Genomic DNA, 14,228 nt, shown 5'->3' with positions numbered 1-14,228 from the left:
CTCGCTCTTGTTCAGCTTGACGCATTCCTGACCTAGAACAGTAACACCAAGAATATTCCTCTACAGTAGCAGTCAATGGATTCAGAAATCCAGTACGTCCTCGGGCTAAAAGCTGTCCGTGAACGAGCGCATCGAGTCCTGCAACTGGCAGAGGAGAACCGCCTGAACCACTTCCAGTACCATCCTGATCGCCTCCGTGATGCAGTACAATACGTGATAAGCATCATCAAAGTTCGTTTATTCAGACTAAAACAGGAAAGATACTGACAGCCTTTAGCGCGACTTTGGACCAGACGAGTACCATCTCATCCCGCCCCATGGTCGCTGGCAACACTTTGATCTCGGGGGGTGTCAAGCAACCTGAGGATCTACTGAAGCAGTGGAAGAGTAACGGGGCGGATGAACTCGAGCAGACCCGTAGTTTATTGGACTTATTCTTCGTCTCGGTGCTGCTTGACGCGGGAGCAGGTGACAAATATGTTCCGTTGAAATGGGCTCGTCTAGCTCTTTGCACGTAAGTCAGTCGAATACGAAAGAATCCCTACCTGATACTGTCAAAGATGCAACCACCAAGCAACAGGTACAGGCCATCAATGGAAGCATTTATGTTTTCTGGCTAAAGAGGAAAATACAGGAAGTCACAACTCAAGTCAGGAAGACTATAAACTCATAACTACAGTTCCTTTCTTCCATGTTCATCTCTTTTCTGATCCTTGAAAAGGGCAGCAATAGGAGGGTAGTCGCCTGGATCCGCATAGAATGTCGCCTGCCATTTTTCCAAGATAGCACATTGCTCATCCATATCCTGGACATCACGCAAAGCATCCAGCAGCTCACGCGGTTGGAGATGTGGGGCTGAATTATACTCATAGACCCAGAGCCCCTTGCTGTTGGATGGCCAGGCATAGATTGATTGATGATATTTTCGCTGCCCACTTTGTTCACCCTCATTGTAGTATTCTTTCTCACATCTCTCTTGATCCTCCCACTCCTGTGCGCCAATGAGTCGCAGTCGGTCTGCAAATGCATCCTCCTCCTCCTGAGATGATGATCGTTGAACCAGCATATCCGATGGGTTGAGGCCAATGTATATCATATCCGCCGGGGTGGGGTTTTCTTTGCACAAAAAAGTGCCATTCGATGGCCAGGCTTGCACGAAGAGTCGACGACGTCTCTTCGTGACCCGAAATTCAGGGTTCACACCTTTTATAATGCTAGTCCCATAGTTGATATCAATGGTATGCGTATCATCTTGACCATGTCCTTGCATGTTGCCTTGTCCAATGGACTGTTGAGTGGTGTTCGGCGAAAAAATTCTAGGGCTAAGGGTATCAACATGTACTTAGCGGGGGACAATCATCTCTGGAATGAGCACCCACAAGAAGAGTAGAGTAGTACAGACCCCAAGGACTGTGAGAAAGAGTTGGATCATTCTTTGCACGTTGGGAGCTCGGGAATATGGGCAATCTCCTGGAACGGATGGCACCATATAACTTTAGGCATCTAGTAGTGCTAGAAATCTTGTCGATTTTGGCGATGATATCCGTGAGGTCAAGGGTAAATACAACGTGGTTGCACGAAAGAGGGGAAGCTTATTAATGAACAAAGTAAAAGCGAACTAGACTAGGCTTGGGACAAGGCTGACAAGCTGCTTGTGTTATGGCCTCATAGCTCCAAAAGGCCATATAAGCAATATTTCCGCACTAAAACGAGGCCGAAGTAACTAACGCAGTTAGTGTTATGGTCCATGCTGTAATTACTGGCATGGGAACGGAAACAGGAGTAACCCTCAAGAAACTAGGTGCTGCCAAGCCAATTTCGAAGATTAGCACTCAAACCATTTCTTTTGATGTTGTATCACATTGTATATTTTACACTCACTGTATTACCTTCTTTTGGTTTTGGCAACTGGATCTGGGTTTTCTGACTGTGCTGCTTATTACAAAGATTGGTACATAGGTGAATGGACATATAAGCACCTTGTCTAGTCTGACCGTAATATGCCTTGATTCCTCGTGTAGTCGTGTTGCCAAGTTACCAAGAAACTGATAGAAAGTTGGAAATCAATGACGGCCAACGACCTCAGCAAATTAAATGAATGATTTTGATCGATAAGCCACATACCGTGGGGGTCCGAAAAACTTTTTGGACCCCCTTGTAGTATCATACGATTCCAATTCTTGGTTTATTAAAGTAATTGCTCGTTTTAGAATACCTCCTGCGCCGCTCATTGATCTTGGCCATCCAAGCCTGCCATGCTGGGTTGACCTGCCCCAAACTCCTAGCCCCTACACGAGGGCGATATCACATGTCCTCCATTCCCTGCTAAGTAGTTCAAAAGCCATAAATTAGCCACCGCCGACTTCGTTATGAGACATACAGATGACGGATCCAAGAGTGGTCCTCCAATGCAGATTTACTCCTTAGAATTCTTAATATAACAAATGACAAGAGGGTTACATCGGCGCATTCTGCACAAACTGGTGGCGKATTATAATGTAATAGCGGAAGGTTGCGCATGCCAAATTTGCTGTATAGTCGTTGACCTCAGGCCTAATAGGACGATTGACATCCTGTTCGCGTTATCTGATGGAGGCACACTAAGCAGTAGCCAATATCGCTAAAAAGTGTACAAGAGGCCTCTTGGGGCGAATGGCATTAGCACGTCAGAAAGTCGCCGTAGATTATGATATCCCTCCTCATATCTCCTCCTAGCCTACATTATAGAAAATTATTCAGCTCAATTGATGAAAGCTCTGTGATATATTAGAAAAAGGACTAGGGTCCATCGACTACTATACCACAACATTCGGGAATTTTCCTATTTGGGATAATGAAGCTATTTCGACGTCGTCCACGACCCATGAGTTATTTTATCAAACAAATGTACATCTTGTATCTCATACCCCTCACTGCATCTCTTTTATCTGAGCATATGGTAGCCTTTAGCGGTCCTGTACTAGGTGGAAAATGCGCTATGCGCACATCCTTGGACGCAACTAGCTTAGGGCAACTACTATGGTGGGCATCGTCTAGTCGGGATAGCCTCGTTTTGAGACTTCATCTTCTTACCAATCTTTTTTTCTTACGTACCTGCTTCATTCTGATGGCTCTCTACTGTATTTGACAATATCCTAGGGGGTTTAGACACGATTTGTAGATATAAAAGATGGCTCCCATTCAAGCTATCAATTATCAGTCTTGCATACTGACAGTCTTTCTTATATTTTTACGCTTGTCACTCTTTGGTATCTATAATCATCACACTTTCCTTTGTTCCTTCCCATATCATCCTTTGAATAGGTTCTCTCTTTATCAGCCTATTCTTCACATTCACTTCTTGATTTCCAGGTATTCTACTAGATCTTGATATCTTATTCGCGTGAAAAAAATGCTATGGTGGTTGCTACTCTTGGCTATTTGGCTAGGATGCCATAAAGCACATGCCAGAGCCGTTTTCGCTCACTTTATGGTATGGCGCATGAAGGTGCTGCAGGATCCTCCTCTGTTTGACCTACTAACTCTTGCGGCCCTAGGTCACCAACTCTGCCAATTACACCATATCGGACTGGGAGAATGATATCAAACTTGCCCAAGACGCTCATATCGATGCTTTCGCCCTCAATATGGCTTGGAATGATCCGACAAATGACCCATCGCTCGTTGATGCCTTTAACACCGCAAATTCTCTCGGATTCAAATTGTTCTTCTCTCTGGACTATGCCGGGAATGGTCCCTGGCCGGTAGATGAGGTTTTGAATCTGTTGGGCAAGTTCAGCTCCCAGTCATCATACTACCGGTATCACGGAAAACCGTTCGTCTCAACTTTTGAAGGACCGGAAAGTGCGGATGATTGGAAGCTCATCAAGGAGAGAACAGGAGCCTTTTTCGTGCCTGATTATTCTTCCCTTGGGGCTAAGGCGGCCATGGAACTGGGAGTAGCTGATGGTCTCTTCAGCTGGGCCGCCTGGCCATGGGGAGGTCAGGAAATGGATACTTATACCGATGTCTCGTACCGCCAGTATCTTGAAAGCGGCATGCCTTACATGATGCCTGCTTCTCCGTGGTTTTATACAAACCTCCCGGGATATAAGAAGAACTGGGTCTGGCGAGGGGACAATCTTTGGTTTGACCGCTGGCAGGAAATCATGTTCGTCCAACCTGAATTTGTGGAAATCATTTCCTGGAATGATTATGGAGAGTCTCACTACATTGGGCCTCTGTATGATAAGGCAATGGAAGCTTTTGACATTGGAAAAGCTCCCTATAACTATGCCACAGATATGCCCCATGATGGGTGGCGGGAATTCCTCCCCTTCCTTATTGACACCTACAAAAGCGGCCAGGCGACAATCAATCAGGAGAGTCTCACGGCATGGTACCGCCTCCACCCGGTCGATGCTTGTTCAGATGGTGGCACTTCAGGGAACACTGCATCTCAGCTACAGCTCGAGTTCAGCCCCAGTAGCGTTTTCCAAGATCGCATTTTCTACTCCGCTCTGCTAGGGTCACAAGCCTCAGTGACTGTCACAATTGGTGGCGCATTCCAGGAAGGTGGATGGGACTATGTCCCTGACGGCAACATCGGTGTCTACCATGGCAGCGTACCTACAAATGGCCAAACCGGGCAGGTGATAGTGACCATTCACCGGTCTGGCGCCACCGTTGCCCAAATGCAGGGCCAGGCAATCACCACAAGCTGCACTCAGGGTATCCAAAACTACAACGCTTGGGTAGGAAGTGCCAAAGGAGGACAGGTCTCTGCAACACCATCCACGAAGCTCACCGATCAGAAATGTATCCGAGGGACTGGTGCCAACAATTTCGCGGGTCTCTGCGAATACAGCTGCAAGTACGGTTACTGCCCCGACGCTTGTGTCTGTCAGGCCATGGGCGCTCCCCGAACGCTACCCAATGCGACCGGCATCACTGGCTACCCGCTTGAGGGAGAAAGCCCCAGCTACCTTGGGCTCTGCAGTTTTGATTGCAACTATGGCTACTGTCCCGAAACTGCTTGCGGCACTGTGAGTGCCCCCTTGGTGACACCCACCGTGTCTGACTTTGCTCCGCCGGCTTGCATTGCGGGGACAGGCGACGGTAATCTTGCAGGGCTGTGTAGCTACGCTTGCGGATTTGGGTACTGCCCCCGAAGTTCATGTAAATGCACAGCTACCGGCCCGCTGGTAGTACCGCCTGCAATGACCGGGCCCGCCGGATTCGCGGCAGCGGGCCTTGATGAGAATATCTACGGAGGGCTCTGTGACTTTGCCTGTAAGCGTGGGTATTGCCCCTCTGGCGCATGTACCTCCATCGGCCCTGAGAAACCTGCTCCTTCTGGTGAGCTGTATCCTAATGATGGAGACTATGCAGTGACGGGAAATGCAAAAGGTACTCGACTCTTCTTTAACAAAGACGATTGTACCGTCTCTCAAAAGAATTTTATCAAGGGGGCATACGACGAATACCGGATTCTGGCTCGTCGTGAAGCAGTCACCAAGATCGACTTCAATTCAATTGCAGCTTCAGAATATCTTTCGCTTGCTGCCAGGAACAAAGATCAACAGGAAGCAATTCAGGATATTTTCGAATATCTTTCTTCCGTCTACCCATCGTGGATAGGCAGTCGTTTGTTCAATCAGTACATCCTAGCACGATGCGATGACCCCCAGCATCAATGCATTGATCCTTGCAACCCAAGCAGATCTTCATCGACTGTCGCATATACTGTGAATGCGGGTGAATATCCATACGTTAATTTCTGTCCTCGGTTCTTTTCCTATCTCACACTGGCTGATGCCATTACCTATGGAAAAGCCGTAGAGGGTTTCGGGCAGTATAACATGAATAGCTATTTCAAAAATCGCGCGACGGTCTTTTACCACGAGATGTGCCATGTCGACCAGAACATCCATCGACCACCCAATCCCCATATTACGGATCTCTGGGTCAATACTGAAGAAATCCATGGGGACCTTCCCGTTATTTTCTCTCATAAAGCTTATGGTCCTGAGTATACCAAAGTCCTGGCACGATTCGAAGGCGACATTTTCAACTCGGCTGGATATTATGTTCAACGCAACGCCGACAACTTGGCCATGTATGCGCTAGCGAGCTACGTGCAGGAACAACTGGGTAATATATATCCAGCATGGCCCATTGTTACGGATAAGCCATTTGATTCCCCGTATCAAAAGCAAAACGTCATTCAGTACGCCATTGATGATGGGAAAGTTGTGTTCACCAACCTTGCAAACAATACCGCCGAGGCAGATGACTGTGGGCTTTCGGCGAATGCCACCTCCATTGCAGATATCAACCAACTGATACCTTCGTGGGCCTATCCAACGGCCTACCGGCAGGCGAAAGCTTCGTGGGAAGAAGACCTCTTCCCAACCAAGGAGCTGAAGAATATGAAACTACGCATCTTGCCGTTTGGAGGTATGTTTTGTTGACTCTGACCTCAAGTGGCAATAACAGTCTGATGTATATCCGCAGACTCAATTACCGTAGGTAGCAAGAGCTCTGACGGCAATGGGTATCGTGAAAAGTTGGTTCTGAACCTAGCAGGGAATACTGTCAACATGATAGGATCTGTACAAGCGGGATCAATGTCCGATAACGACAATGAAGGCCATGCGGATGCCACAATTCACGATCTTCGGTCCTACAGCGAGGTACTTGAGAATCGTCCAAATGTCGTGCTTCTACATGCAGGTACAAACGACATGGCCGGCAAGTCCACCGTGAATTCGGCAATCATCGATCTAGGCGAACTGGTTGATGATATTTTCAATGCTTGTCCTGATACTGTTCTTCTGTTGGCACTGATTCTTCCCTCAAGCGATTCTACCGTGAACGATCGGATCAACCAATTTAACGAACAGGCAGTTCGGCTCGTTCGAAGAAAATTTGAAAGTGGAAAGCACATTCTCCTCGTTGATATGAATTCCTTTGTGACTACGGACGATTTGGACGATGGAAAGAATCCCAACGACAAGGGGTATCAGATCATGGCTGATGCCTGGGCACGCGGCCTCCAGCGTGCGAATGCGATGGGATGGATATTTGATCCCATCACCTCCGTCACTACTACCGTCTATACCACCGTTCATCCGACAGTGACTAGCACAGTTGTGGTGACAAGTACATCTAACCCGACACCGGCGCCCGCTGGCTACGTATACTGGTTCTTCGGCTTCGAGGAAATGGGTGACTTCCCTCTCTTTAAGATTCAAGGTTATGGCTCGAGTACAAGCTTTGACGGATGTGAAAGCAGCCCACAATGGGAGGAAAACAATGTTGTATCAATGCCTAAGAGCTTGAAGGGAGTGACCATCCAGGACGACCAATGTGATTATGCTGAGACCAATAGTTGGAATCAGGCAGCGAAAAATACGCAGGTGGGCGAGTTGGTCTGCGCTAAATTTGCCCAGGCGAAGTGTTATAAAGCAGACATGACAAGCTGGGGCTGTTCAGGAGGTGTTACGGTTAATGCATGGGCTTATTGTGAGTGGTGAAGTGAGGCATAGCACTGCGATTTCACCATGTAAAGTATTCAGCTTGCTTCGCTATTTGCTATGCTTTGATCGATAGCCCTAAGTCCATGACCTATTTTTAAAAGACAAGTTCATCAAAGATGTTGCGGAATCGAAAGGATTATCGCGTGATTGACTAATAGGCTTTAACTTCAAGATCTAGGTCAATAACTCAACATTTGACCCTCCAATTAGAAAAGAATGAATATCTTGCAAAATCATTACGTATGGGATGACTGTCATGATAACCAAGGTAAAGCCTTCACATGGCGTGAGGGGAGGAAGGCTGGTGGCTGCCCGCAGTTTTGTATCTCCTTTAGATCGCAGGATTCTTCCTCCGATTTATGATTCTATTATTACCCTAGGCACTATATAGTGCTATCATACATATACATATACAAGCTATCCCACTCTGTGTTGCACACTGAACCCCCTGATATAGTAGTTGGATTCTTAGATTGATCACCTTGCGCACAGGAACACCCGAAATAGATATACAGTCACCGACTTCATTCAAGGACTGGTAGGTAATCAATATTTTCAGATCTCCGTTGACAGTATAGACCCTAAGACTATGCTGCCTAGGTATAATGAATGCAACTACTGTCAGGGAGACAATAAAAGCTGTTAGTTACTGGACCATTTTGCCAGCAGTACTCCTGACAAATCCAAGGTGAAGGCGCATTTATACAGTGACAACACATGCAGAATTGTCAGAATATGGATAGACAAAAACAACAAGGCAACCCCCTAACAATGACAGGACCGACTACAAGATCTACAGATTGTACCGGTTCTTCAGATGGCGCCACCAGTCACGGAGCATCCAGATATCGAACTCGGTAATCTGTGTCGCACTCCCTGCCAGCATGATGAAGTTCGTTTGGCCAGTGGGAGTCCAGTCGTAGAAATCTTATATGCAGTGTCAGCACATACTTATCCAAGGAAACAAGGAGCCGACTAACCATCCAAGCCAAACGTATGTCCAAGCTCATGCAGATGAATGTGGATATTCTCCGAGTTGACATTCTGCATGAAATACTCTTGGCCCACGCGCTGGCCCCAGTCGCCACCCGCGCCGCCCTGGAAGCCATCGGTGAGCCATAGGCTCTGGTCTACGATCGTTAGCCAATTTAGTTACAGTAGGGAAATGCGCATACCGTAGTGACGACTTGCACCGGCTGGACAACGACTATAATCACCGTCCTGGTGGAAGAACCGTCCGCACGCCGGATCGCATTCGGGGATCCCGCCTTCATCCTTGTTGGTGTAGATCTCTAGTCCCGAGGTGTCGCCTTCCAGGAGGGATCGATCGCGCACGGCGTACCCAACGACATTCACCTCCACCGTCTTATACGGCCAGCCATCGAAGCCGGCAAGTCCAGCGATCCACTTATTGAAAGAGCGGTTCAACGCAGTGGCGATCTGCTTGCGTTGTGCGGCAGTTACCTTCTTGTTCGAGTCCCAGCGCACACAATAGTTGATTTTACCGCGGGTTGCCATGACCTGGTCGAAGCCATAGTTCTTGAATCCCATAGGGTTGCTGTACGTGGACATTTGGTGCTCCCAGACCTGGATGTGTGCAGAGGGTTAGCCGGTGGGCTTCTGATGGCTAGAGGTGGGAGGATGTGTACCTCGTTGAGAGGCTTGACAAGATTAGCTGGGGGGTTCCAAGTCGAAGTGCTCTGGCGCTTCTCCGCCCAAGCGCTGCCAGCGGGGGCGTCGAGATGTCCTGGGATCTGGCTGTCCTGCAGCGGAAGAGCGCAAACAGAGCTGACCAGCAGCTGGATTGCGGCGAGATAGAAAGTAGCCTTCATTATATATGAGTAATGCAATATAGAGATAAAGAGAGAAGTAGCTAGTCAATAGCTATGGAAGGGATAGCGAAGGCAACCAACATGGGTTCCAGGAGAACTATATATGCCCGCAATAGGGCGGAAGAAAACGCCAAGAATGGGGGTTTCATAGTTCTGGTTAGACGGTAAGACATTTCCTCGTAATTCTTCCCTCTTTGGTCATTCTTCAGGGTCGTCTCCGCCAATGGAACTGTTTCTGTATGTCGAAACGGAGCGCCAAGTGTTGGGTCCAGAGGGCAGACTCTTTGGCGCTCAACCATTTCATGGACCAAACAATTTCCAGACAGCGGAACGGACATGCCAAGCGTCCGTCAATCTATTAAAAACAGCCCCTGAATCCAACAGGCGCATGACTCGTGGTCGCATGACTCGTAGAACATGGGATGTTTGCCGTCAATGGGGACAGGTCAATCTATTTCAGGAATGTGGTTCTGCTAGTCTGGAGATTTACATGTCTTCAGTTAGGATGTCCACTTCCTCAACCCACGCAACCGCCCTTGCATCATTGGCCTCATCTCGGTAGATGGCGCGAATACGAATCATGTCGCTTGTGTCATACACTCATCCCATTCGAGGGCCGCCTTCTTCGGTCCCAGCTCCTCACGGATGCACCTCCGAGCCTCCTTGTTCGCTTGCTCGATTGTGGCCTTCGTGTCCACTGCAGTTGGGTGACGAGCCGCCATTATGGGATCGACAGAAAAATCTTCTTCAATCTGCATCTTGACTTTGTACACCTTTCTATACGAAGGGGTATTTAGCTTTCCGTAAAGGAACAGTATGACCGTAGACATGGGACCTGTACTTTGGCCCGTCAACCATTCTGCAATGATTGGTTCAATATATTCTGTATAGGCCCTCCATTCTGGCGAGGCCATTTGGTGGTGGCTCCGGACCATGGCGAGAGGGTCGACTGGAGGGCGCTCGGCATCTTGATCAATCCAACTAATAGACACTTCATTCAGAGAGTCTTGTAGCTTTTTTTTCTCGGCTGGACTTATGTTGCCTGGCGTTTCAATCCAGTGATAGAAAGCATCTTCCAAGACCAATACACGAGCATAATGATCAATGGCTCCCAGCTTCCGAGAGAATGAGAACATGTTTTGTAAGATTGTCGCCAAGCGGGGTTGGTCGTGTAGCACTTCAGTCTGGACCAAAACAGCCAGCCACCAGACCAAGGGGTTAGTGTGAGAGTGGCCCTAGCGTCCTTGATTATCTTCACAAAGAATTTATTGGCCATCTTACCGAGAACCTTGAGTGACTGTCCTGACAAGGCATAGTACCGAATGGCGTCGATGTCATCCTTGAGAGTCCAAGATAGGTTCAGTCCCATAGACTCTAGGGCACCGTCTGCACCATACGACTTCCAATTAAAGACCAGAACCGCCAGCAATGATATCCATATAGAGATGGCCTGCTTCCGCCCCTCCTGATCCCACGATCGTGCCCATGTCCCAAACTCTATGGCAAGCGGGGCCGCAGATCGCGGGAATTGGTTCATGAGTTTCAGGATATCCGAGGGCCATCGTTGAACCATTGCGTCGTTGGCAATGAAAGTCTGTGTGATTGCGACCTCAATTCTGTCGATGATGCCTTTCGTGGTCGGGCCATTTGCTGTGTGGAAGCGCTGCAGGGCTTCAGCGATTGCTTGCTGCTGAACATCCGTGAAACCAGCGGAGCGATACCATTCTTGAAGGACAGAATCCATTTTGGATTTTATTGCTGGGTGAGAGGTTTCTGATGGTAGCCTATTTATGCGAGCTGGAGGTTGCCAATGAGTAAGTCGACGCGTGGGAACAACGCGTGAGGGGAATTAGCCAAGCAGTTACCCCTCCATCATCCATGCATCCTGCAGGCTTACATCTATCACCAAATCATTCAGGAGACAAGATCGCCGTATTAGCGCGTCAACTCTTTCTGCTGAGCATAGAACCTAATTTAAACCAAGGATTGAGTGTGGGCACACCTTTGCATTCATTAGAGATATTTATCTCCCTTTCACAAATGGCAGGCCAAAAGCGCAAAGATGCGACACAATCATCAAAGCAACCATCTAAAATGCCCCGAAGAGCTCCAAGCAAGATGAAAAAGAAAGACAGCACCTCTGATACCCAGCTCTGCAATCAAGATGCGTCGGTCTTGTTCCGTCTTCCCCGCGAAATCCGCGACATCATCTATCGAGAAATCTTCGTCTTCCCCGTAACCGTCCACCTCGCCTACGTGGGAACCAGCAGAATCCGCAAATTCCGTAGCTTTCTCTGCAAGTTATCCAAAGATGAGCAGCCCGAGAAGCGCCCGCAGCCGCTCTGTCCACGATGTCGAGTCAACCACCACCGCTGCTCACCACGGAAGGGGACGTCTGACGACGTCGTGGGGCGTCCTTCACCCGAGGTCCAAACCCAAGCTAGGGCCCTGGCGTTGCTGCTGAGCTGTAGAAGGGTGTATGTTTACTAATCCTCTGTTGCTGAATGATTGTTGCTGAGAAAGGTAGGCACGACGAGACGGCTGAAATGCTCTACCGCGAAAACACATTCTACATTGAGAATCCGCGCACCCTGCTGGAACTCCCGTCCGCCTTATCCCAGGCGCAACTCAGTTCGTTCMGGCATCTGTATCTGGAATCGGCTCGGTATGGTGAGAATACCCCGGCTGACCGATTGGATAAATGGGCAGCCGTTGTTGCAGTGCTGGAACGACTTGACGGACTTGAAACCCTGGTAGTTATTCTACGGCCGATGTTTGGGTTGGAATGGGAGGTTGAGGAGCTTGTAAAGCCACTTGAGGCGGCTGGGCTTCCGACGTTGAGGGTAGTGATAGATCCCATGATATACATGGCTCGTTCCACTACGACGCCTTGTTGTAATTTTCATGCGCTGAGATGAGAATATTTGACATGGTGGAGTGTATGCGGTGATCATGCATGTTCTGGAAACGGATAGGTGTTTTATCAGTCAGAGCATGCTTCTAGTTCATATGGATCTTTTGGATACCATTTTAGCTTATACTTAAATATCTAGAAGCGTAGCTACGACACATGTTAATCAGACAGTACAGCTTCACTGCCGAACTACATTTGCATCGGGAAACAATATAGCCTAGTACTAAATTCGAACGCAGTAACCCCAGGATACATCCAATTAGAATGTCAAGATTAAGTGAGTGAATGATGGTCTGCAATCCAGCTGGCAGTCTAATCCAAGCCTAGAAGTATCCACCGTCAAGAAATCAAGATTTGGGCAGCCTACTTTTACTATTGTGTAGAGACCAATCAATCTATGATGCAGACACTTGAACATATCGAATAAAGACTGTAACTGTTGAACCTTGCCGGAGATTTGGTTGCATTCATTGGTGCATCGAGAGCAACCGTTGGCCGTGTTCCATTCCAGTCTCCACTGCGGATGCCCGCGGAAGCATCCTCCATAATTCCATTCCCGCATTGCATTCCCCATGGTAATGATCAGGTTTATCTGAGGAATTCCAGGTTCCTGATTCATGAATTTTGTTAGAGCAAGATATGTACCGAGACATAGGTGGACATCACGATGTCGACTCCCTGGGTCAGTCTGTGCATAATTCAATGCTTAGGACAACTCGACCAGGCTCTGGCCTGGTCTGTGAGGGACGAATTGACTTTACTGGAGCTTATCCTGTGCACCTTCTAAACCTTATAATCTACAGACTCTTAGCTCCAGAGGTGCTCATCACATGCCTTTATGATTGAATGCAACCGCAGTGGACCAGCTTAGTGCCAATCATAATAGGCCAGTGAGCCTAACCAGGATTCCAGGGCTGTGAGGCTGTAAGTGGGTGTTGGACGTCATACTCCTCTAATCGTTTGATTTTGCATTTGATACCAAGTCGATGATTAAGAGCGAGGATCAGGGGATACATAATCTATTGAGGACAGTTCTCGCTCTCACCAGCAACCATCTCTTTGATCGCTTGAATCTATCTGCAGATACAATATTCTTACCACGCCATGAGGTCAGGATCCGCCCGAAAACGCCCCTCAGACGCCGACGATCACTGCCAAGCGACCCATGGGACGCGCAGACGGATCAGCAGGGCCTGCGATCGGTGCCGTGCGCAAAAGGCCAGAGTAAGTCATTCGTTCTTGTAAGTGGTATACACAGCGCTGACTTCTCAGTGCGATGGAGGAAAACCATGCATTCGCTGCGGGGACAACGTCCCTTGCGTCTATCAGGAGAAGAAACCGCTGCGACGCAAGTATCCCGCTGGGTAAGTCCTCTACCTCGTTGTTAGATGAAACTGACAATGAAGATATGTGGATATGTTAGAGGAACACCAGGCGTATCTGATTACCGGTCTGAGGAAGTTATATGAATCCATTCAGCAGGATGCAAAACTCCCAGAAGTCGATCGCGATGGCAACAACCGACCGATTGTCCACGAACTGCTCGATAAACTCGGTATCTTTGAGGAACCGATGAAGGAGCACAAGCCCACAATGACTGGAAGCAAAGCGGACGCAAAACCGTCTCTGCGACGTCTGAATGGAAACGATATCATGGGCGGAGCGATAACCAGGTTGCCAGAGTCATCTAGAGCCTGGTCATCCACTCAAGAGGTTAAACCCTCGCTTGCCTCAAATCCGAAACCCGCAGTAAATCTCCCTCGCGCCTTGACACTGCCAAACCATATCCCTCTCAATACGGGGATGGCACAACAGCGGGGTGCGCGCCAGTGCCACGGTCAAGCTGGTGCGGCGGGCCTCAAGCGTCAACGACCAGTCGCTCTCAGTAACGGATTCTGGAGGTGGTCGTTTGACTTTTCCGACTTTCTGGCTGTCTCGAGTCGGGATGGATTGTGATGATCC

At 48.5% G+C, this 14,228-nt stretch overlaps 6 protein-coding genes across 6 annotated transcripts; 3 read left to right on the top strand and 3 right to left on the bottom strand.

Annotated features, from left to right (window-relative positions):
- Positions 1 to 75: 75 nt before the first annotated feature.
- On the top strand, positions 76 to 518 carry Asppvi_009458 (uncharacterized protein; the record flags this gene model as incomplete). The annotated part of the gene is made up of 2 exons (XM_043305314.1): positions 76 to 231; positions 294 to 518. The coding sequence occupies 2 exons, from the start codon at positions 76 to 78 to the stop codon at positions 516 to 518; spliced, it is 381 nt and encodes a 126-aa protein (XP_043161249.1).
- Positions 519 to 673: 155 nt separating this feature from the next.
- On the bottom strand, positions 674 to 1,270 carry Asppvi_009457 (uncharacterized protein; the record flags this gene model as incomplete). Its single annotated transcript, XM_043305313.1, has 1 exon — positions 674 to 1,270. One exon carries the CDS (start codon positions 1,268 to 1,270, stop codon positions 674 to 676), a length of 597 nt encoding a protein of 198 aa, XP_043161248.1.
- A 2,199-nt stretch (positions 1,271 to 3,469) lies between these two features.
- Asppvi_009456 (uncharacterized protein) lies at positions 3,470 to 7,517 on the top strand (the record flags this gene model as incomplete). The annotated part of the gene is made up of 3 exons (XM_043305312.1): positions 3,470 to 3,472; positions 3,537 to 6,438; positions 6,496 to 7,517. 3 exons carry the CDS (start codon positions 3,470 to 3,472, stop codon positions 7,515 to 7,517), a joined length of 3,927 nt encoding a protein of 1,308 aa, XP_043161247.1.
- Positions 7,518 to 8,313: 796 nt separating this feature from the next.
- On the bottom strand, positions 8,314 to 9,352 carry Asppvi_009455 (uncharacterized protein; the record flags this gene model as incomplete). The annotated part of the gene is made up of 4 exons (XM_043305311.1): positions 8,314 to 8,447; positions 8,501 to 8,650; positions 8,696 to 9,107; positions 9,170 to 9,352. The coding sequence occupies 4 exons, from the start codon at positions 9,350 to 9,352 to the stop codon at positions 8,314 to 8,316; spliced, it is 879 nt and encodes a 292-aa protein (XP_043161246.1).
- Positions 9,353 to 9,930: 578 nt separating this feature from the next.
- Asppvi_009454 (uncharacterized protein) lies at positions 9,931 to 11,096 on the bottom strand (the record flags this gene model as incomplete). The annotated part of the gene is made up of 2 exons (XM_043305310.1): positions 9,931 to 10,536; positions 10,611 to 11,096. 2 exons carry the CDS (start codon positions 11,094 to 11,096, stop codon positions 9,931 to 9,933), a joined length of 1,092 nt encoding a protein of 363 aa, XP_043161245.1.
- A 296-nt stretch (positions 11,097 to 11,392) lies between these two features.
- Asppvi_009453 (uncharacterized protein) lies at positions 11,393 to 14,222 on the top strand (the record flags this gene model as incomplete). Its single annotated transcript, XM_043305309.1, has 5 exons — positions 11,393 to 11,829; positions 11,880 to 12,195; positions 13,381 to 13,490; positions 13,539 to 13,630; positions 13,690 to 14,222. The coding sequence occupies 5 exons, from the start codon at positions 11,393 to 11,395 to the stop codon at positions 14,220 to 14,222; spliced, it is 1,488 nt and encodes a 495-aa protein (XP_043161244.1).
- Positions 14,223 to 14,228: the final 6 nt, after the last annotated feature.

Source organism: Aspergillus pseudoviridinutans, assembly GCF_018340605.1.
Source record: "Aspergillus pseudoviridinutans IFM 55266 DNA, scaffold_7, whole genome shotgun sequence".
Taxonomy (NCBI): Eukaryota; Fungi; Ascomycota; class Eurotiomycetes; order Eurotiales; family Aspergillaceae; genus Aspergillus; species Aspergillus pseudoviridinutans.
Note: the sequence above shows the minus strand (reverse complement) of the source record. Positions and strands in the feature narration are given on the sequence as shown.